Here is a 24,445-nt window from a genome sequence, read left to right on the forward strand (position 1 = left end):
TGAGCGATAGCGGACGGCGAGCGGGTGAACTTCGTGTGCGAAGATTGGCGCATCGAAGAACCCGGGTGTTATATCTGCGGCGGACGAGTGAGTAGTACGAGTCATTGTATTGGGACAGAGGTGCGCGGTAAGGGACGAGCAGTAGAGAGAGAGCCACTATCGAGTCGAGTTACAATGGGGAGAGTAAACTGTGGACTTGATGACAGAAAGATTAATTTGAGGACAGGCAGTTAAATTAATAAAGATCGTAGGCTTTCGCGACCATTGTCTGGAGTTGCTTGGCTTGTGGGTTGTAACCGTGTTGAAGGCGAAAATATCACCGACGTTTCGGTCGACGTTGCGATCGCCGTCATCAGGGAACAGTTACCTACTGATGATACTTCCTGATGATGGAGACTGCAAAGTCGAACGAAATGTCGGTGGTATTTCCGCCTTCGACGCGGCTACAACCCACAAGCCAAGCAACTCCAGGCAGTTGAATTGTTACAGCTTTAACGAATAGTGTTTAATAATAAAAATAAATAAAACTTTTAATTAATTGGGCTATCATTTCAGGACAATACTAGTTTCCGTAATATGGCAACACAGCAGGCGGCCGGGGGAATGGGAATGGCAGAGCGTGTGAGCGACCACCTTGCTGCTGTCGTGGCACCCCACCACCCCACCAGGCCGCCTGCGAAGAATCTTCTGGAAGGCCGCGTGTGATACTGGTTGGAGGAACGACGTGGCGCAGTGGCGAGATGGGCTCGCACTCCTGAGGATACGGGTCCTGTCACTTCGGGCAAATGTCTCCTCACTGCAGACCGCGGCAGATTCCTTCCCCAGCAGCCTTGGTTGTGTCGTTAACAGTTTCTAACGACCCCTTTGTCAAAAACACAAATACAACTAAATTTAAATTTTTCTGAAGAGCAATTTACTTAATAATGACTGTATAGCTATATTGCTGCAAAAATACGTGCCGAGCTTTATGATAAAACGTTTTGTTTGAAAAAAATGCAAGATCGATTTACTGTAGAATATGCTATTTGTTATTAAAAGCATTTAGTAAAATGCACACTTTCCCATGATAGAAAGTTTTCCCGTCTGGTCTTTAAATCGTTTGTTATGGCGAACATCGCAACCAAAAGAGACGTAATTCCTGCTATTAGGTATCTTGAGTAGCGAAAAAATTTCGTTCAAAATATTTACCGTTCCGCAGGGACAAGCAGCACATGCCCTTTAGGCCACAAAGCGGTAAAGGCGTGAAGATTGTGTGCTAGGCGACATACAGCTATGAACGTGCCACAATAATTGTATTCGTTTGAGTTATATTCGTTATGTAGTCTGGACTTCTACGGGGCCCGCCTACACAGGCGTGTAATTATGTTATGGAAGTGGGCTTTTAAGCTTCTAGCGCGGTATCATCTCCAAGCGCAAGGCTGTGGGACTAGCGCGCAGTCTTCTTGTCGTGCATAAGACAACTATGAGATCTGAATGGTAACCATAACATGATATGGTGCATAAATGAATATAAAGGTGTAATGCAAGTCCGTAAGGCTTTCAAGAATCTGCTGGTTGTTTCCATGGAGCTAATATACAGTAATACATCTGGAGAGGACAAGGGAAGGCCAGCAAAGGATGCGAGGTGAAGCCGGGTATCGGCGTTTATTCCCTGCTTCCTACGCTGGAAGAAAACGAAAACGAGCCAAACTTGTCTTGCGCGGCCGAAAAATCCTCCAAACTAAACTCGCAACAGCTCCGAAACTATCAAAACAATCAAACTGAAAATTTTACTGGATTATCTGTAAACATTCTTCCCCACACCGCTTTAATCTTTTTTTCGAAACATGAATACTTTCATTTTTAAAAATTAAATACCTATTTACTGCCAAATTTTTTTGTGAATACGCAGAGTAAATTTCAACATCGAGGAAAAATTTTTGTTTGCAACTATAGGTGGGGGACACCTGCGTATGAAATTAGGAAGAAGCTTCAAATTTTATTTATATACAACTCTTGACGCATTCAACCCCATACTTTTATTTTTACAGAGAGTTGAAGTGGGAATAATGTTTCAGTGGGTAACACTACCGACATATGCCTTCGTAACGCACTTCTTTTTGTTATTATACTTCTCAAATTTTATAATTTCATACACAACGTTTATAAAAAACTAATTCTTACTTACTTCATTTAATCTATTACAAATCTCTTGTAATATACGTGTATTAGTAGAAGTTAGAAGTCTTTTCAATATCATGTTCATGTTCCAGTCTACTTACTCAACCAACGTAACATGCAAACCTTAGCTAAACACTGGTAGAGAATTGTTTGTAATAACTGTAATGCTATGCATATACTGACAATGTAAGAAACTTTCAATTTTATTAATTGTTTGCATAAGAATTAATAATTTAAAAAAATCATAGAATATGCCTTTATATACTGAAAACCTTTCACGTAGTTTCAAGTAGCGTACATAAAAGTTTTTAAATATATATAATTACCAAATATTGTTGAATATATTTAACATTTTTATACATGTTACAACACACATATAATAACAAGCCTATATAGGATATAAAAAGACAGACGCCAAATTTTAGCATTTTGTATTTCTTTTCTCTGTGTGAATAAAATAACAGTTCTTAACGTAGTTGCTAATACATACTGTACTGTATTTCTTAAAAAAATACGAAAACCCCTGACATCGTCACCATAACAATGATAAATTTGCAAAATAATTAAGGCACGTCTTTTAATGCTACGAAGCACACTTTTAAGAGAAATGTTTTAAACTTATGTTGGGATTTATCTAATATCTTAAAAGCATTGTGAAACCGTTCCTTTGAGGGAAACCTTAATATACCGTACACCATATCATCCTTTAATCGAGTTAGATTTTCGCTTCTTAAGACCCATTTGTCTTCCAAATGCACTGTACACAATGCATGGTTCGGAGACGCAGTCCAATTTTTCCGCTTTGTCGCTTTTCCCCAGATCTGTCGTTGATCGTCACGTTTTGGAAATCTATGAAAAAAGTAAAGAATTATACTTACAACTGAAACAACTTCTCTTTGTTAAATAGTTTTCTTAGGTTTTTCGAAAAGTTCGAAGATTAGTTACTTCCGTTTAAAAAATTTGCCACTTTTTTCTGATGCTTCAAAAGTTTTGGGAATTAATTTAGTTAACAAATTTAAAAAAAAATCTTTAATACATGTGAAAAGCAACGCCATCCGGCTTGGAATTCCATCGATTTGTACAGCCATATGCGCTACAGGAAATCACCATTGTAGCCGCACACCAGCGCCACTCAAACCTCAAGGACAAGTGGGCTGGGGCTGCGTTTGCAGTAGAAATACGCTCTCTTCCTCTTTCTTTTCAACCCTTCTTCGCAACCGGCTGGCTTCGCTCTCGCCCTACACATGTCCACTCCAGATCTTCTTACATGCTCCTTGGTTGTTTCATTGCTCTGAGAACACGCGTTTTAGCCATTTTAACTCTCCTAAAAATACAGTTTAAAAACTTAATCCGAAACAAAACTGCTTATCCGCTCTCAGCGAATTATGAAATGTTTTTCGTAAAAAGACTTCACTCGGATATCTTGAGCAGTATTCGAATCGCGTCGTTTTTCCTGAAGCTTTTCACACCGCATGTGTGCCCGGTTAGGCGGGAACTGTAACCAATTAAAAATATATAATAAATACTGTCCTCAGTGGTTGTAATTTTATTAACCGTTCCATAGTTTATCGTCTTTCTGTCCATGTGCTCAACACTTCGCTGTTGCGCTACTTCCAACACGCATCCTCGAAGACAGGGCTGGAGAAGTGTGGGCAACTAAGTGTTTAGAACCTCTTACGAACCGACGGCCTTCGCTGGAGTTAAACCAGTGGACTTGTTAACAGGAGGCTGCCCGCCTTGAGGCAAGCCCCGAAGGAAAGATGATTGAAACTGCGCGGATCTAGTATCATGTTAATGCTTAGGGTAAAGTTAGGGAATAGGGCGCACCTTAAAATAAAAGCCTACAATCTGGTCTGCAATTGCAGCAGTGCACACTCCAGTTAATTAACATTACTTACATAAACAACTTAAGCATTTACATATTAAATCCGTTATTCTGAATTTTCACATATATCCGTGGGAAAAGAGTAGATGGGTAAAAATGTAGGAATTTTTTTTAAGTAATACAATACATAACTAAGAATCAACTAATACGCATGTTAATAAATTTGGTAACTGTAGTCTACATTTCAAATACATATGTAATTGTTTCAAAAATCTTACAATAAAGTATCTGTAGTAAGATGACATTATTTCATTATTCTAGGCATATCTATAACCAAATTTAATTACAGTGTAAGTGTAAACAATAGCATAATCTTAATTAAACTGAATGAGGTGTGTGTTTCTCAAGTTTTTAAATTGGCTAATTCATCAAATGGAAAGGAGGTAAGTGATATTTCAACAAGGTACAATATACCTCAAACACACAAAATTGGGAATTATAAAATCAGATACCTGTTCTATACCAAAAATTTAAAAAAACTTACTAACTTTATAAAATCCTTTTAAAACGGTTTTGTTATGAATTAATTATTTTACACACATAAAAGTTTATTATATTTATTTTTTCTCGAGGAAAGCCATTATTTATTAGCTAGTTCAAGAATAAAACTAAATATCAAATGCAATTTTGTATCATAGAAACATAATTCATTAGCAAGGAAAAATTATTTGATACCTATTACCCATTAAAACATATAATAATGAAATTTCACTAGAACTATTTTACGCAGAACATTTTAAATGTATTAAAGAATTAAAATAACTGCAATTTAATAATAGCTCACTGGTTTAATTCCAACTTATATTGCCAAATTCGATTTACCCTTGCACATTCTGTTTTCGTTACACATTGGTTACATTTGCCTTAGATTTTACATTAGGGTAATAATTAATAGCAAGTATTCTATAAGGCTTAGATATTTATGAAGTTAGGACCATAGTAAGGGATCTATATATTTTTATAAAGTTCCTAGGCTTAATATTGAGTTTTTTGTTCAACGTTGTTTCTGACTTAGACTAAGCCCTAACCGTCTGATTTTTCTTTTTTCGTAGCTTTGTTTAGTGTTGTTGTTAGAGTTTGAAATTGATAATTTTTTTTATTTTAGAATCGATTGTAGTAAGAATTTCATATTTTAGTGCTGGTGAAATTATTATTAACTTGTATGGAAATGTTATAAAAATGGGGCTAGAAAAAAAAAGCTGTGACCATGCATTTATCTTGATACATTCGGAAGAAAAAAAAATTTTAGCTTCACGGAATTCGTCGTTTGCCCTCAAAGATATACCGACCTCACTTTGTTTTACCATTTTTATTTTTATCCTGGTGGTAGTGTCTGGAACACACTATTTTATGCGCAATGCGTAAATTTTGAATGACATCCACTAATGAGTATTCCATGTGATCATAGAACATGTGGGGTGCATTGTGTTGCAGCCGAGGGCCGAACAGCCCCGGAAGTTGCCGAAGGGTGCCGAGGAGGCCGGGTCACGCCGCTTGCTGCGCGCCTCGCCGCTCGCTTGTCCACTCCTCTCTTCTCTCCTCGTCTTCAGCGGCCGTACACGCATTTGACAACACGGAACTAATCCCCGCGGAAAAATCGCGCCTCTTCTCGCACCAGTGGGCGTTAAAAAAAAAACTTCAAGTGTGGCGAAGGCCAGCGACCGTGTTTGAAAAATTCGTAAATGAAATTCCCTTAGGTGCTTGCCGGTAATGCAAATATGCCTACTACTTTCCCACGCTTACGTCGCGGTCTTACAGGTCATGTTGGTATATTATATTTCAGTCATTACCGTTGTTCAGGGGCTATTTCTGTAAAAGTATCAATATAATTCTCTTGCATCCGTTGTTTTGCCACACACTGTTTCAACAGATAGCCACTGATAGCTGTCAAACTAAGGTTATCAACATTCGGTGCGAGTCCCGAGCTTTTAAGTTAAGCTACAATTTTTTTTTTTAGCCCAGAACAATTTTCTTTAATTTCTCAGTTTTTTTTTTTTTACAATTTTTCCCCCCTCCAGAAAACATTATACGTATACGCTAACTGTAACCAATACATATGAAACTGCTGTAGAAATAAATTAAGAATGAATAGTCAAGTGAATATTACTAAGCGCATTTTTGTCCCAAATTTCAATAAAAATGAAATATGACGATAAAAAACAACCCCGGGGCGGCGATGCGAAGGTATTTTGTCCACGCGGCCTGCGAGGGGGGGGGGGAAGGGGGGGGGCTGGCGCAGGGGACAAGGGTCGCTGCCAGGGAAATTAATAACGTGTTCTCGCGGGAGAGGCATCGCCGCGGGAGATCCGGGGGCGTAGGCGTTAGTCATTCCCGGCAGAGAAGCACCCCCTGGTCCTCGAAGGGTTGTGCGTGTCGCAACCCCCGGGGGCGGCAGACATCGCGCGGTCCTCCCTTCCAAGACCGCCCAACGAGGGGTGGACCCGAAGCGACCAGCTACAATTGAAAAAAAAATATAAAAAAATAAAAACGCATGTATTTGATCAACAAGCGATTCTTTTTAGAAACTGTTACGACCATAAACAAGCTAACTTGCGACGAACGTCGTTGATTTATAGCAAAAATAACCAGTTACACAAGGATGCGGAAACGTAAAGACGGAAACGGATCCAAATGTATTTCCGTTTCACTGTTCCGTGTGCCGGAAACGTAACGAATGGCAACCAAAGAGATTGGATTTCACGGTTTCCAAAAATTAATTTAACTACAAATGCTTTGCAATACGAGAACGTAATTCAGTACAGAATAAATTTACAAAAACAACAAATTACCACAAAATAATGCTATAACATCGGATATTCTTGTATTTGGAATAACTTTTATTTGAAACGGAAACAATCATGGCTACCACAGCGGCAAAATACTCGGCTTCTATTGGTCGCACGGAGTAACATAAACGGAAGAGCTGGGCATTCTCGAGCTAATCCGTACGGGTCCGTGTCCGCAAGCGTGCCATTGTAGATAATCCGTTCCGAGAGATCCGTCTACGCTTCCGTTTCATTGTCGAACGGGCCTAGGCCGCACGCCTCGTTATGAGGGAGGTGTGTACAGACATGAGTTCCGGCTAGCATTAAAGCGAAGTAAGACTAATTTCCAAATGCGAAGAAAATCACACTAGCGAACACCAAAGTTGGCACATGAGGGGAGAACTAGTATAAAATTTAGATCGAAATAATTCGACGCCTGGCAGGTATGCAAGTCACAACTCACAGTTTGAAACAACTACCTAAAATCAGAGGGCACTGTTAAGCGATGTACACGCAAATTAAGGTATTTCGAGAAGAAAAAAAACTTTTAATCAATAATTAAAGTAAAACAACTGCAACGTAACGTAAAACTCATAAACGTGAAAACAACCCATACGTATAAACAAACACCACAAGAGAAAAAGTGTGGTTGCATCTTTCGTTTTGGGGATATATCTTCTCGTAAAACATAACTTTATAATTAAACAATTTTTTACCCAGGTTCCACAGTTCACAAAATGAGTCGCTTAAAATTAATTGTTTCGTTTTAACAACTGCCTGCGCTTACATCAACATAAACACAACTACTTAGTGCTCGGCAATGCTATGACACATGTAAGTGTTCCGGCTGTGTCTTGTGGCGTGTTGACTTTCAAGATTAAAATGTATTCCACGCATTTTGCATGCTAAATTTTGTTATCTGTGATACGTAAAGTAATGCGTCCTTTAATTTGAAAGTTTCGTCAGAAGATAACGTATGACCTCATTTATATTTTCTTGTGTTGTGTGATAACAAGTGTGGTTTGTTCAGCATTCCCGTTTATGCGTTTTAAGTAATGTCCACAGTTGTTTCAGTTGAATTAGTAATTCAACTTTTTTTTTCTCGAAGTACCTTCATTTGCGTGTTCATCGCTAAACAATCAGTGCCCCTGATTTTAAGCAGCTGTTTCTAACCGACTGTGGAGTGTGTTGCACACCTGCCTGGCGTCGAAGTATTTTGTTATAAATTTTATACTAGTTTTCCTCGACAACGGTGGGATAAAGAGTTGACTAACAGGGTGACTTTTCTTTTCTTCATTAAAAACGACATTATTCCTTCACGTCACAAACGTTTCAATAAACAAATGCATCAGATGCGACTTCAAAACGTATACATTGAAAGAATTGGAACACATTAATGCTCATATTTGCAAGATTATTCAGAAAACATTTTAAATTTATGTTCGAGACGGACGAAAACGTTAACCTCACTACATATGTAATTATCGGGGTAGATAATGCCCAAGAAAAAGGCTAGTAAAACTGTGATTTTCTTTTACATCATCAGACATATTTATGGTCTACGACTTAATCATACCATTAAATGAAGCGGACGTTTTGGAAATATACTTTTAATTTAAATTTCAAAATATATTTTTTGTAATAGGGTTCTGTACATATTATGATATACCTAATAAATTTCTTTTTCACTTGGAATTAGAAACATATCGTTTATTAGCTATAGTTAAGTTTGGCGTGATTTACGCATAGTTAAATCAAACTTCTGTAACAGCTTCAAGAGAAACCACAATTGGCTCAACTCAAATTCAAATATTCCACATTTCCATCGTGAAACTACAACGGTGTGCTTCTGCGCATCTATATCTGCCTCCTGTATAACCATTTGTGACGTCACTCTGGAGATACTTTGTTTAGTTGGTATACGTAACTGTACATTAAACCGTGTTTACGTGTTGTTGAAACGGCGATTATCAACAAATGTTGAAGTTTATGGCAGTTTGATTTCCATTAAAGTAAATTTAAGATACATGTTATACCTTTAATTAGTTTAATTGCATCATTTACGTCTAGAAGTTTTTCTCTTTCTCCATCCGATCTAGGTTTCAAATCGACGAAAGCATTTAAGTTTGCCAAGTTTGTAATTTTTTTATTAGTAAAATACATATACAACACAATTTTGGCTGAAATAAAGCTATACATTTGTAGCATTGACTTCAGTTAATTGTTTGCTACGACGACAATGAATAAAATCGTTTATATAAATAAAAAAAAACTGTATGCAGTGAGAAACTACTGCGCGGGAAAATAAACTGGTAATTGTGAATGCTAAAAAAAATATTTTTTGGTTAGTTTACCATCTTCCAAAAAAAAAAACACTTCTTTCCAAAACCAACATTATAAAATGAATACTCTGACGTCCTTGATATAAACATTATAAAAAAAATCATGTGTATTTATCATTTTACAAATCTTTTAATATTTAATTTTTTTAATTATTTAAAATTCTGACATGTTCTTTTTATGCAGTTTTAACTGCCATCTGCCACCTTGAACTTACTTAACAAACCTTAGACTTATCTACCTGCAGCTTGTATCTCTATTTAAAATAATGGTAATTTATTAAAGAAGGTGCTCCATTAAAATAAAATTTTCCTTAGTACTATATGCCCTTATTGTCATTCAATAATTTTAATGTTACTAACCTAAACCTATCCAACCATTTTCACCTATTTATAGTCTTTTTCAAATGCAGATTGCGTAACATAACCTAACGTTCACGCCATTTTAGTGTTTGAAATAAGACTAGCATAATCCAATCAGCCATTCATACGATGTAACAGTATTTTTAATGCAGCTAACCGAACCTAACCAACCATTCAAATGATATTACTATATTGTAACTAACCTAATGTAACCCAAAATCTAATAAAGTGATTGACTACCGATAAACTACTTGACATATCTAAATCCAATTTACAGAAACATCAAATATCAATTAGGGAACACAAAAATACGATATTCAGATCTTTATTTAATAATGTTTCAGAAAATTACCAAAAATAATTTTATATACAACTAAATAAAACCTACTCTGAATCATTAAGATTAACATTTCAAATTTATATACCTCTATTTTTGCTATTACTATCAACAGAACATTATAGAAACTTCTAATTTAATTAACTGCCAATTATTTTTTCGTTACCAATCAATATTGGTGGACACGTTACGCCATGCAAATATCCAATATTGCGTTGTAACGCACAGAGCTATTCGCGTGAAGCAGCGCCTGCCATCTAGCGGCACCCGTGGTAACTAGCTAGTGACGGCTCCAACATCGCGGTCGTAAGCATCAGGAAGGGGGAAAGGGAAGGGGGAAAGGGGAGCGGAAGGGGAAGGGGGAAGAGGAAAGGGGAAGGGGGAGGGGGGGACACTTCATAGGGTATAGCAATCGCACTTTTCTAGTTGCTATACAGTTTTATCCAACATCTGAGAACAAAAATTATAATCAACATACTACGTTGATTAAATAATTATTACATTTGTTTTGACATTTTATCAAATTTATGGCATAAATTGATATTGTTGAAATGAAAATATAATATTTACTTAAATGAAAATAAACGAGTTTTCGTTGGCAAGTTGAACCACTTGTTTATCCAACAACACCATAATTAATGGTGTCGGCGTTGAATTAAGCAATATTAGGTTTAAACAATTTTTTTAAGGAAATTTTGTTTCAATCATGCTGAAATAGTAATCTCGTTAAATAATATCAATGATTTCATGAACTGCTTTATAAATCACTGTTATGAAACGCCTGATTCAGCTACTACGTGTTGTGTTAACTACTGCTACAACAAGAGAAGAGATAATAATAAACTTTATTTTAAGTTTCCGCTTGACGAAACTAGGTATGTGTAAATTATTAAAACGAAACAAAATAAAAGTTTTGTGTAGTTAAAATAGTGATGAGCATTTTCTTTTCATGCCCTACAGAATTTCCTCTTTTTAGGTAGTGTGTAGTCGCACATTGAGGACAAGCACACAATACATAAATACTTAGGTACTGTTCTAAATGTCAATGAGTCTCAAATTCTGCTCAAACTTGCTGCTTATGTACTTTAATTAGTCTAAATGTTTTGTATGAATTTTATTTTTAGGTCGAGAGGGAGGTGTGGGTAAAAATTTTGTATTGCGTATCCAAGTCTATCCCTTGATACTAATGGCATTATCCTGAATACATTGATCCTGTGGTAATGATGCTTGCTGTTTTAACATTAATTAAAACAGCAAGCATCATGTGCCACCGGATAAATTATACATGATCATGCCAACAGGATCAAAGAATATACTTGGATACGTGATACGGAACAATTACCGAGGTGAGGGTTGCGAAAAAATGAAGTGTCTTTTAAATTTTTATGTTGAAATTAAGGTTTTTTTTCTCTTAACAATTTATTGCTATACACCTGTCTTCAAGAAGTGAAGATACGAGAAATATTTGTACTTTCACCTAATCCATAAAGAATTAGATGCCATTGGTAACCACTTCATTTCAGTTTTTGTGGAAAAATTGTACATCTTAGGCAGTTAAATTTGCCAGAAATACACATTGCCTGTGTTAATGATTAAATACTTCTGCACGTTTTTTTATGCATTAGTTTTGTTTGCGATTTGTAATGCAATTCGGTAGGTACCTAAGAAAATCCTAACCTTAACTTCAATCAACGTGATTATACTAGAACAGAAATTATTTCTTGGACATAAAAAAAGGCAGCAATTTATTATAATCCGAAAATATGTTGCATGTTATGCATTTTAACAAATGTTATGCTACGTAAACAAAACATTTTTAACCGAAATGAGGTTAAGGAAAACACTGTCCCGAAGGTAAGAAATTGCCTTATTGTTTTAAAAATATTGCTCTCCTAAATCATTATATGTTACGTTTACCGATATTTAGTTAAATGATTTGCTTATAAGGGAAAAAAAAAATAAAATCAATATTATTATAAATATTAATGCATGCACGAAACAAGTCACAAGCTCTCCAACATTCAGTTGAAGCTGCAAATTTCCCTACTATTCAAATTAGTGTTTAAGCATATTAACTGCAAATTGTACTTTCTAGGATCAATGTTGTATTTAAATTAAAATTTACTTATAATTTGAAACGTAAGTCTTACTCCAGAAGGTACTTTATCTCGGTTTTAAGCCATTGTAACTTTGTTTTAATGTTTGTCAAGTTTGCGTTTTTGTATAGCAACTAGGGCATTTCTGAATAAAAAAAAACGTAGAACTGCAATAGCATTGAGTGTCCACTCTGTACTAGTACTTTATTTACTATATGGTAAGCATGAAGGAACGTACGGGTTGAAGTATTGCCAACCCGTTAGGCAATTGTGGGGACATACTGTAATATAGGCATGTGTACGGTGTTACGGTAATATTGGCATTGATTGTTTCGTATTACACCTTATATTTTATATTTGTTTTTTTGTTTTGTTTTTTTAATGTCGTAATTTAAAACATGAGTTGTATTCGTTACTGTCCTAAACTTTTAATTTTTATTACTTTTTAGAGATATTACACTATAGCAGAGAAGATGTAATGTCCAGAATTGCAATGTACCAATAATAGTAATATTACAATAATCCATTTATGAGTTGGTACAAATATCTTTAAATAAATCATGATAATTTAATTTCTTAATCATTTGCAGTCATATTGTTTGTATTGTGGTACAACCATGTATGCTAACGCTTGTCTAAAGTTTTTAAATTCACAGCTATATCACAGATTTAATTGATATATATTCTCTAATGAAGAAGTACATTCAAAATGTACCTATCTGATTTATGTGTTACCACTAATTTTAAGCTCAAGCTAAATGGAAATGCATATAATGTTATGTTTGTATAATTTAGCAGTGTATATTTAACTTATTTTATTGGTATTTTAAATTTATTATTATTGCTTGAAACAAAGTAGTTGTAATTTTGGAAGAAAACACGTATGTTGGTTAGTCACTGACTATTAGAACATTTTTTTAAGGGGGGGGGGGGATTTTTTAACATTGCCCAACAGTTTTCACCATAGATGTTGGCAACCTTGTGGGGCAAATTCTACAGTGATCACAAATTTGTAACTGCTTATAATTCCATTACTTCTTTACCCAACTTAAGGGGCAGAAATTAATTTTTATGGTTATTTACAAAAAAGATATCTATTATCCTGATTTTTTCAGCATGCTTACTGCTTTTAAAAAACATTCACAATTAGTATTTTTATATCAGCGTTTATAACACAGACGAGAGAGGAAGGAGGGTGAATCAAGACTAAATTCTAGTTAAAATCTGATCCCTCTAATGGCCGGTCTTCCATTCGGCAAACCTGATGGTAACTGGATGGTAGGTTAAGGATACATGCATGTTCATATGAAAGAATTGTCTTATAATTGATTTTTATGTTCTAGGGACCAGCCAGAACCAGTCGATTTGCATAAGTTGGACACATACTGTAGATTTTGTAATGCAAAAATAATACAGGCTTTGTTTACAACTTCTACACACAAAGATACAACGGGTAGAAGGATAAAGTTGTGGGTATATATATACTACCACCCAATTGCATGAGGGCTAGTAGACAATGTAAGTTTTGTTAAAATGTGAGAAATAATTTAATTTAACTTAATGTGAAAAAGGGTAATTATAAGATATACCTAAAATGTTTCATATTATTAACTTTAATTTATCTCTACCAACATTATAAATGTGAAAGTGTGTTTGTCAATTTGTCCTTTCACGCAATGGAACAATGGATCAACATGATTTTTTGCATATACTTATAGTTTATGGGCCACATAGTAACAAACAATACATATATTATTACGAAATTCCATCCCTACGGGATTACTTATGACTGGCCAAGAAAAATGTGTTAGAACATGGCATCAATGATCTTTATCACTTTAATAAGACAAATGCTGTGCAATATGTTTCACTTTATTTATCAAACTAAAGCTTACTCTGACTCATGATTTGTAATAATAAATGCCCGTGGTACGTCTTTGGATTATCTTTTGTTGCCAGAAAAGAAAGTCAATAGAACACAAAGTATTTCCGTATAGCTTACTATAATTTTATGTTATGTTATTAATAATTCTCATGTGATTCTGTAAGGAATCTGTATATCTAAATTAAGAAAATTACAGAATATTTTCCACATACCTAAAAAAGTAGAAACCCTCCAAAATGATCTTAATGAAATTATTTTATGATGTAATTTTTAATGTTAAAACATAAATATTGAATCAGATCAATAAGATGAAGATATATAATTTTGCTAAAGAAGAATAACTTTTAACGCATCCATGTACATACGTACCCCCCCTCCCCCTTTTAATCTGATTGTCTTAACAGCAAAGTCATAAGAGACTAAAACAACATCATGATGCTGGATAAAGAATTGATCATAACTCAGTAAGGAACTATCCCAGGATTTACCTGGAATAAATTTGGAAACCACAGAAAATGTATACTCAGATGCTTAATTGTGACTTGAATCCAGAACCTATGAAAAATGAGTAGGCCTAGTGTTTTCCCACTATGCAAAATAGCTCCATGCTTGTTCCAAACTGACAGCACATTAGAAAGAGTAATTTTTATTTTTTATTTTAACACCTTCTTGACTCAAAGAAAACACTTTGGCCATGTTACACTGTCAACCTTTCACTCCCAATCTCTTCCAATATGTATGTCACAAAAATTGGATGATTATGTCATCACTGAAAATGTCACTAGAACAGCCATGTTTGAAATGGGTAACTTGAGTTTCCAGCAAATATTTTGCATTAGGACGGTTTCTAAAATATCTAGCATGTTAGATACACTCAGCCCATCAAAATTGTGCTCAGCGAAAATGGAAATGACACCCATTTACATCTCATTATGAATCTATAATATGGCAAAAACACAAGGGCAATTAAGAGGTTATAAATGTGAACATTATGTTAGTATGAATGTTGTATGCAAAATAATGTTATATGTAAAAAGCAAATTGTGTGTTAATAACTTTTAAAAGTCACTGAACACTTATTTTGGCATGCAACGAGTGAGGGTCAGATTTAAAACATATCTAAGATTATCTGTCCAACTTTTTTTTGGAAGAAATTGGAAGTTGATGTCCCGGTGACAGGGCCTTTAGCAACAATTCAAAAGTGTTCAGATCATCTGCCATGCACTAGTCAGGTATTGAAAGCAGCAGACAGAAAAGCACGTGGGTCACTCACATCCTTGAGAGGGACCTTGAAGGCAATAAATCTCGTCCCAGCCACTTGTTCCCCCATAGGGTAGTAGTCCTTCCACCTGCAACACATCAATCCCCAATGCATTTACACCACCTACATGACCATGGCAAGCTGGTTTTTTTTTAAGGTAACGGAAGGAGGGGAGAGAAGAAATAGGGGGGAGGAACGTGTCAAATGGGAGTAAAGATGCAGAGTATCAGCACTGCATGAATGTATAAACAACCAAAGCACGTGGCATTTAAATGCTGGAATTTGTTATTTCTAGACTTGTGAAAAGAATAACTATCATTAATTTTACTAATACTTGTAGTCAGCGCACACACACACACACTTTTTTTTTCAGTCGAAAAGTAACGAGGCTGGTCCAAAATTCACAGTAAAGGTTTTCAATTGTTTGCTTGCCGTTTCTTTTCTAGGAAAAAAAAAAAGACACGCAATAAAAATATCTTTTTACCATGAAAACATCTGCATATCACAAGGTTGACATTTATGTCTTTAAAATGAGTTTTAAAATACTTTAGAACAGCACTATAATGATACGCAGCCCACATGAATTTAAATATAATAAATATAAACTTTAGAACATAAACATTATGAACTGTCTCCTCCCGTGCTTGTGTCTAAAATAAACTATGCTCCATGTTTCATTGTTTACATTTTGAGAGCATTCTACAGACACAGTACTCCATGGACCAAGTTTCAAATAACCATTTCAAATAACTGTAATCAGGAAGACACGTTAATTATTATCATATTCATTATTAAGTGCATTTTTATTAAACTTTTTATAACACGTCAGTAATTACTATGTGTGTTGTGGTGTATGCACCACTACATAACTTTTATTCTGGATTGTTGTTCATTGAGAATGTTATGTTAGGCGCTTAGGTGCCAAATCTGGACCAATCCCAGCATGGCGTCAGTACGCTGGCACCGGTTTATAAACGCGAGATCCTGTTTCTTTGGGGAGTTCCTCATGCCTCCAAGGACTGAACCTGCAACACTCAGCGGTAAACTTGTGAACTTAGAAATTTTGAAATAGCAACTGCCTTTATTGCAGGCCTGCGGATGTGCGGAATCTTTTAGCCAAACATTCAATTCAGGATAGGCTGGGCTGCGTTATAGAACTATGTGTGCGTGAGTGCGATGCAACAATAGCCTTAAGTAAGTCGCTACACCAGCCGTCCTACTTATGTTCCCTATGCTGGCAGCTGTTTCCACCACGGTGCACCGCAGGTAATAATGCCTTGTTACACTACTGGAGGTCATAAACAATAGAAACGCAATCATCTAATTTTACCTAACAACGATCTGGGTCCAACTGACATTTTGAAAACAAGCTATTGTTCACCAAAACTGCAAATATCAGTCTAGTTTGGCCCAGTGGTCCTTTGAATAGAGAAGACAATTTTCTAAAAAAACTTATAGTGTTAATAGGATTCAAGGAAAGTATTTAAAATATCAAATTGAAAACATTCTAGCCAAAATATTGGTTAAATTTTTTAAAAATTGTTTCCTTAATATTTACACTAATGTTGATATTATATCTTGATGGTGACTAAAACATGAATCGTACGTATAAACCATTCACACGTTGTTTACAATATTTTTAATGTAGATAACCTAAACAAGCATTTACACAAATCTTTAGTATTTTAAATGCCACTAACCTAACCTAACCATTACATATTGTTGATTATTGGTAAACTACATAAAATATTGAAATGTCATTTTACACAATGATTAGAAACAAGAGCACAGGTATTTGGCTTTCATATATTTTTCAAGTATTTAAGAATCCTAACCTTTTTAGTGTATTATTAGAAATTTGATTAAAATAAAAATTAGTGCTCTCTTTACTTAATATCTCTTTAGACAAGAACCTGTCCTTTTCGCATCAGAAACATTTCACAACAATGTTTCACAAAACGTTGCATTGAAATTTGACCTTGAAATTTTACTCCCATCACACCCAAAAAAGTTTAACTTTAATAAAATTTTAATATTTTTATATATTTATTTCTTAGAAGGATTTCAGTTAGATTATCTTGCTACCTCCCGCACCCCCTCAACCAGCTTATTTCTTTTAAATTTTCATAGCCCCCCCTCTACTAAACCTATTAAACTTTGATTTAAGAATCATAATTTGCTATGTGTTATATGTTACATATGTACGTAACACTCCACATAAAACACACGACTCACTACCAAAAGTAACATGAAAACTGCCAGCAATAATTGTGCTATTATACTTGTGGTGAAAAGTTGTTGTGAGTGGTTGTAAGTCACCGTGAAAGTGATTTATTTCTTAATATTCTGCAGAGTTTGTCTGATTTTTTCAATAGTATTTCCAAAGTTAGTTTTTCATACTTGTTCGTCATTTGTCACAAAGTGAAAAGTTGTGGATAAAATTCTAGTTTAGAGACTTCTTCAATATTAAAGCATAACATAAATTAGGTCAAGTTCAAAATCCAATACCGGCCTTACTATTGGTCAGATATAAGTAGGGGAAATGTATGACGTTGGCCATGATAACAAATTGTATTACTGAAAGAATGAATATATTGTGTAAAATGAAATGAAACAAAATGGAATAAAATGAAACAAAATATTGGCAAAATTCAAAGTAGTGCTATGGGGAAAAAAAAAGGCAAATGATAGTATAAGTTTTGTAGCGATTGTGGACAGAGAAGTCAATTAATAAGTACAAATAGGTAATGACTTAAATGAAGTGAAGAAATAAGTATACAATACATAATAAGTAGGTGTTAAGAAATTTATTGGATATGTATGGAAATAAGTGAAGTAGGTATTTATATTGAATTAATATAATGGTGAGTGTAGAGAAACAATGTGTGGTTGTGTGTAATAAACAGAAAAGTGATATTCGTGTTTTGCCATACAGAACAAATTTTATAGAGAAATGGCAAAATTTTTTGTGGCATAAATTTAATATCTACAAGAGAAACACCGACAGTAAACGATTATTACCATAAAGCCAAGGCTGTTAAATGTTTGTGATTTGTAGTTGTTTTTCATGTGCATTTATTTTGATGTGTTAGATGAAAGGTGTGTTTTATGTGTTTCATTTGCGATGTTAGGAAAAATAGTTATTTGGTTATGTGAATAATATAATTTAGTAAGTAAAGTAAAAAAAGGCTTTTTTCTATAGGTTCATTTGGCAATCACTGAAGAGATAAAAACAAAGAGAAAGTTTTGGTGAGATATCAGTCATCAATAAGCCTGTGCTGAAGTAACTACAACCACTACTTCTTAAGGTATGAGTGCGGAAATGGACATTTTAAATTGAGAAGATTCACATGCTTGGTTTGCAAAAATACTATTGTTGAGAAAAGTAGATTAGTGTAAGTTACTGAATCTATATTGAATTGGTTCTACAAATAAATTATAAAAGTGGTATCACAAAATATAAAAAACCGGGCAGGATTGTACCAAATAATATGATAACGTAGGAAATGTATTTTTGGCATTGTATTCTACACTTGAATATGTAGACTTAAGTACAGAACACGATATCATGGGAATTATTAATTTGGTATTGTGTCCTAAATTAGAGAAGGTACGACTGAAGTATAGAACACAATACTGTGTGAAATACTACTTCAGTATCATGTCCTATACTAGAATAGGTAGGGCTATAGTATAGAATATGATACCAAAAGTTAGTTTCATAGAGCAACATGGTTTCTACAAAACAAGCATATGCATGTTCCTCGTCCAAAACCCACATATTCCCGCACTTGTACTGTAAGAATGTAGGGGTGTAATGACGTCAGCGCCAACCATGTTGGTGATATCAAAATTATGGTTGGTATCGGGATCTAGACTACTCCCCATAAATTTACTTTACTATATATATAAATTACACAATTTGAAAATTTAAGCAATTATATTTGTTACATCACCTAATACCTGTGAGACTTTTCATTATTAATAAAATATCCCACACTTGACAGTAGTAGTACCAAACGAGATACACACACAGTAGTGATGTGTCGTTCGTGACCGATCGTTCAAAACTAATTGATTCTTTGAGAGAATTCCTTGAAAGCTGAACACGAGTCAGAAGAAAGAAACTGCAAAAGAACAAGACAATAAACAACTACGCAGCCAGTCTGATTCGTTCCTTGGATATGTTAGTGAAATTAATCATGACGTCGGGAGTCTGAGTCATCAGTAATTGCTGCATGAGCGTGCATATACACAATAACAAAGGATACTTGATCAAATAAAATAGGGTAACAACTGACACTGTCAACGGTTAAGTAGAAGTTTAAAATTTGTTTTTCACAAACACAAACCCACTTTGGAAATAAAAAACTAACAAACCATGAGAACTAAACATAACAGGTAAAGTAACAACAAAAATGCACAACAATTACCATTTGGATTAATTACATCACATGGCTTATGCTGGCTTTTTACAGCAGTCCTAAAACCAGGTTTAGTTGGTTCTTATATATTTATTAAATGATTAATTATAAATATCATAAAAAAAATAACATGTGAAAAAAGTTTATTTACTTAACAGTGGTTTTTATTAAAATTGTCGAACTTATATGATTACTGATGTAGTTTACACACACTCGCTAATATGTCATTATCTTATGTAAACATGTCTGAAATATTTAACTAAGTGTACAGATTTTGATTTTTGGCCGAGACAGGAATTTTTCACATTAGAAATATTTCCCACTCAGGTCCAGGACTGGTGGGTTGCAATTTCCTTTCACGGAAATCAATGGTAAACCATCCCACAACCTGCCACCAAAGACCAGGTACACCGCTACTTCCCACTGAGACGATACTTGGGGTAATCGTGCTCGGACACGTGTATAAAGGAATCATCATCAATGCGATTATGTAAAAAAATACTCCCTTCTCATTTTATCATTACTGCCATGTTAACACTGTGTTAGTGATTGGCATGTAATGATTTATTCAAAAGTTTTGTTCTTTTTGTTTTTGTACGGGATGTGGCTCTTATCAAGAATAACAACTTGTTTAACCTTTGGAGTATTAGATATGTCTTTGCACTTGGCTGGTTATTGCAATATGTTCGGCTTGGTTAGCTAACATTAATTCACATTAAGCATTTGCAAATCATTGAAATGTAATAACTAAAATATAAATCTCAAAATTCGAAAGTCTTTGCTTTTTTTTTCTTCACAGAAGCCCCTAAACTACAATTTTACTAATGCAATGACATTTAATAAAAATTATTGAAGTAAAAATATACATTCTCAAATTTCGAATTCCCGCATGCGGACCTCTAGGCAGTAATTATGAACCTAATGATTTACACCTGTCACCGTTGACGCAATCATAATTCACGGAATTTTTCATCGTGGCATATGGGCTGATGGCAAAACTGTAATTCATGTAATTACTTCAAGGGAGAAAACAAACTGAAATTTCATGACATTCGTAATTATAGTACAGATGTTTAACAATAATGTACAGTAAAAATATACCAAACACTGTAACCTATTACCAAAAAAAATGAGTTATTATGTATGTATCCTTAAAACCGTTAATACTTAACTGTCGGGAATTCCTCCTTTTGACTTAACCATATTATAATTGTTAATAAAGCCTCTAATACTTTATTTAAAACTTAAAAATCTTCAACAACGTCGTCACCTTTTAATTCAACGACCATAGATACAATCACAATGTTGTCAATTGTCAGTGGCTTTTGACATTTAACTTAACAGCCAGAAATATTAGAATTGAACAAATTAAGCAATAAACTAAAACCAGATCTTTGGATTATACCTAACGATAAAATCATGTCCCATGAAAACGGAAATTTCTTGCTATTCCGTCTCTACGAATCTTTAAAGTGGTGGAGGATATCACAGGGGATCTATTAACTAACATTTTAAGATGGATTTATCGTTAAGTTAATATGAGTTACCATGCGAATAAAGTTAAATATTTTCAGAGCGATACACTAAGGGCCGAATTCAGAGAGCTCTTTCGACGGTTATCCACATACCGAAAGGCTTTTCCATTGAAGCTGCTCGGCAGAGACGTTTTTCAGTGGTTGGTTGACTGCTGGATAAGGAGAGCCAACCACTTGAAAGTGAATGTGGTCTGAAGCTCATTCGAATGCCTGTTCAGTTGAAAATCGGCGGAGCAGTTGATGGTTTTAATATATAATTCCCACATAAAAACGTGTTCATGTATGTTTGTAATTGTTTAAAACATTTTTGTCATATGGCAGATATGTAAAATATGTTTTGGAATTAAATATGCGTTTTTAAAGAAATCGTTTCGCCCACAAAGTGTGCATCAGACACGTGTTTTGTAGCGATGGCAGAAGATTTGGATGAATTTCCAAATCACATTGACGAGGTTTTTGAATTTTTTGATGATCTTTAAAATGAAAATCCAGTTCCGCGAAGGTATATAAGAAAATTAGCAGACCCGTTTGATTTTTGTCGGGATCAAGAGTTCAAAACACAATTTTTTTTCTCTGTAAGAAACTGCATCTCTTTTTTTTTGTTTTGTTTTCGATTACGGTTTTGTACTTTCTCACGAGATCAAAAATAATCGCTTTTTCATCTCGAGAAAACACTATAATTTTAGGCAACGTATCCATCTTAAGAACATTTCTCAACCTCGTGTAGGGTTACCAGACGTCCGGCAAAAGGAGGACATGTCCTCCTTTTTATGTATTTTTTTACGTCCGGCCGGATTTTCCTTAATGCTCCAAAATGTCCGGCTTTTTTATAAAGTTAGTTAATTCCTGCAGTTACACTCTGGGCAAAGCGCGCGCTGTCCGCAGATTCATCCCGCTAGTAAGTAGTTCTATGACAGCTTGACAGGTAGCAGCACATGCAGAAGCACGTGTTTTTAATATGCTGTATATGCGTAGTTTGTTTGATTCTTCATACTGAAACTGTATTAAATGCCAAAACATTGTAAAATATCGTACTCCATTGTAATTAGTTCATGGCTTTTTTAAAAAAATATATATTGTCCTCCTTTTTAGTGAAATGTCCTCCTTTTGCGAGATGAATGTCGTCCTTTTTTATTATCAGTGTCTGGTAACCCTAACCTCGTGTCCAATCCAAACAAAATATTATTTTCAGCGGGAGAGCAAACAAAAAACAATCGAAATGAAATAGGGCGCTTTTCCACACACACTCCAAGTACTTGATCTAAGAAAATTTTTGTGCCATGTTGCCAGATCTTCACTGAAAGTGGATGGGAACAAGCTTTCAGCTGGCAGTCATTCGAAAGGCGTTTTTGAAGTATGAGAGGTGGAGAGTCTGCCAGATGAATGAGAGTTGGATGCGCTTTCGAAGGTCAACTCTGAATTCGGGCCTAAGGGCCGAATTCAGAGAGCTCTTTCGACGGTCATCCACACACCGAAAGGCTTTTCCATTGAAGCTGCTCGGCAGAGACGTTTTTCAGTGGTTGGTTGACTGCTGGATAAGGAGAGCCAACCACTTGAAATTGAATGTGGTCTGAAGCTCATTCGAATGCCTGTTCAGTTGAAAATCGGCGGAGCAGTTGATGGTTTTAATATATAATTCCCACATAAAAACGTGTTCATGTATGATTGTAATTGTTTAAAACATTTTTGTCATATTGCAGATATGTAAAATATGTTTTGGAATTAAATATGCGTTTTCAAAGAAATCGTTTCGCCCGCAAAGTGTGCATCAGACACGTGTTTTGTAGCGATGGCAGAAGATTTGGATGAATTTCCAAATCACATTGACGAGGTTTTTGATTTTTTGATGATTTTAAAAATGAAAATCCAGTTTTTGATTTATGTCGGGATCAAGAGTTCGAAACACAATTTTTTTTCTCTGTAAGAAACTGCATCTGTTTTTTTTTTGTTTTGTTTTCGATTACGGTTTTGTGCTTTCTCACGAGATCAAAAATAATCACTTTTTCATCAGGAGAAAACACTATAATTTTAGGCAACGTATCCATCTTAAGAAAATTTCTCAACCTCGTGTAGGGTTACCAGACGTCCTTTTTATGTATTTTTTTGCGTCCGGCCGGATTTTCCTTAATGCTCCAAAATTTCCGGCTTTTTTATAAAGTGAGATAATTCCTGCAGTTACACTTTGGGCAAAGCGCGCGCTGTCCGCAGTCATCCCACTAGTAAGTAGTACTATGACAGCTTGACAGGTAGCAGCACATGCAGAAGCACGTGTTTATAATATGCTGTATATGCGTAGTTTGTTTGATTCTTTATACTGAAACTGTATTAAATGCCAAAACATTGTAAATTATCGTACTCCATTGTAATTAATTCATGGCTTTTTTAAAAAATATATATATATTGTCCTCCTTTTTAGTGAAATGTCCTCCTTTTGCGAGATGAATGTCGTCCTTTTTTATTATCAGTGTCTGGTAACCCTAACCTCGTGTCCAATCCAAACAAAATATTATTTTCAGCGGGAGAGCAAACAAAAGACAATCGAAATGAAATAGGGCGCTTTTTCACACACACTCCAAGTACTTGATCTAAGAAAATTTTTGTGCCATGTTGCCAGGTCTTCACTGAAAGTGGATGGGAACAAGCTTTCAGCTGGCAGTCATTCGAAAGACGTTTTTGAAGTATGAGAGGTGGAGAGTCTGCCAGATGAATGAGAGTTGGATGCGCTTTCGAAGGTCAACTCTGAATTCGGGCCTAAAAGCTCTATGGCCACCTTATCACACAAATATTATTCTACAGACCTTTACTTTAGGGGGAGATAAAACAGGGTTATCGAGCGTCGCTAACGAAGGACCGGGGAAGAAAATGAGGCTCCCTGATCGCTGTCAAAGTGAAACCTTTATTTCGTGCAGGTTTGGGATGGACCTAGGTTCATCTCAGACTTAAGCCTATTCGCATAATCATGCTAGCTATAAGCCCTGCTGCAAGGGTCACATGCAGGCGAGTGCTTTTTGGAGTGATTGGCCAGCAGTTGCAGCAATGTTCGCCATGGCTTACTACCCCATCTTAATAATAGAATTAATGTAGCTAGACATGAAAAAAAACCTAGTATTCGTCATGTGGGGTACAGTATGATATGCAGTATGGCAAGTAATGGTTCAGCAGAAGAGTTGGATAGGCATAATAGATCTACCATGCAAGAGGTGGGAATCTTTGACTATGTAGCTTACTTCATATTTCCAAATCATGCTAGACTGAGTAACCAGGGCTTCATTTTGTGACCTTGGTGGTAATTACTATCGTTGCCCAACTAGCTGTTAAGAGCTCCTGGTAAAATAATTAAAGAAGAAAATAATTTATAGTCAAGAACAAAAATTGATTTTAATAATGATATGCCA

General features: G+C 35.2%; 1 protein-coding gene across 1 annotated transcript in view; it reads right to left on the bottom strand.

Moving 5' to 3' along the window:
- LOC134530577 (RNA/RNP complex-1-interacting phosphatase) overlaps window positions 1-20,811 on the bottom strand; it is a 79,932-nt gene extending 59,121 nt beyond the window's left edge. Inside the window, exons 1-2 of the mRNA XM_063365535.1 lie at window positions 20,687-20,811; window positions 15,104-15,179 (exon numbers count right to left, since the gene is read on the bottom strand). Coding sequence (XP_063221605.1) covers window positions 15,104-15,179; window positions 20,687-20,718 — 108 coding nt within the window. The 5' untranslated portion in view covers window positions 20,719-20,811. The remainder of the gene's footprint in view (window positions 1-15,103; window positions 15,180-20,686) is intronic.
- Window positions 20,812-24,445: the final 3,634 nt, after the last annotated feature.

Source organism: Bacillus rossius, chromosome 3, assembly GCF_032445375.1.
Source record: "Bacillus rossius redtenbacheri isolate Brsri chromosome 3, Brsri_v3, whole genome shotgun sequence".
NCBI classification, from domain to species: domain Eukaryota; kingdom Metazoa; phylum Arthropoda; class Insecta; order Phasmatodea; family Bacillidae; genus Bacillus; species Bacillus rossius.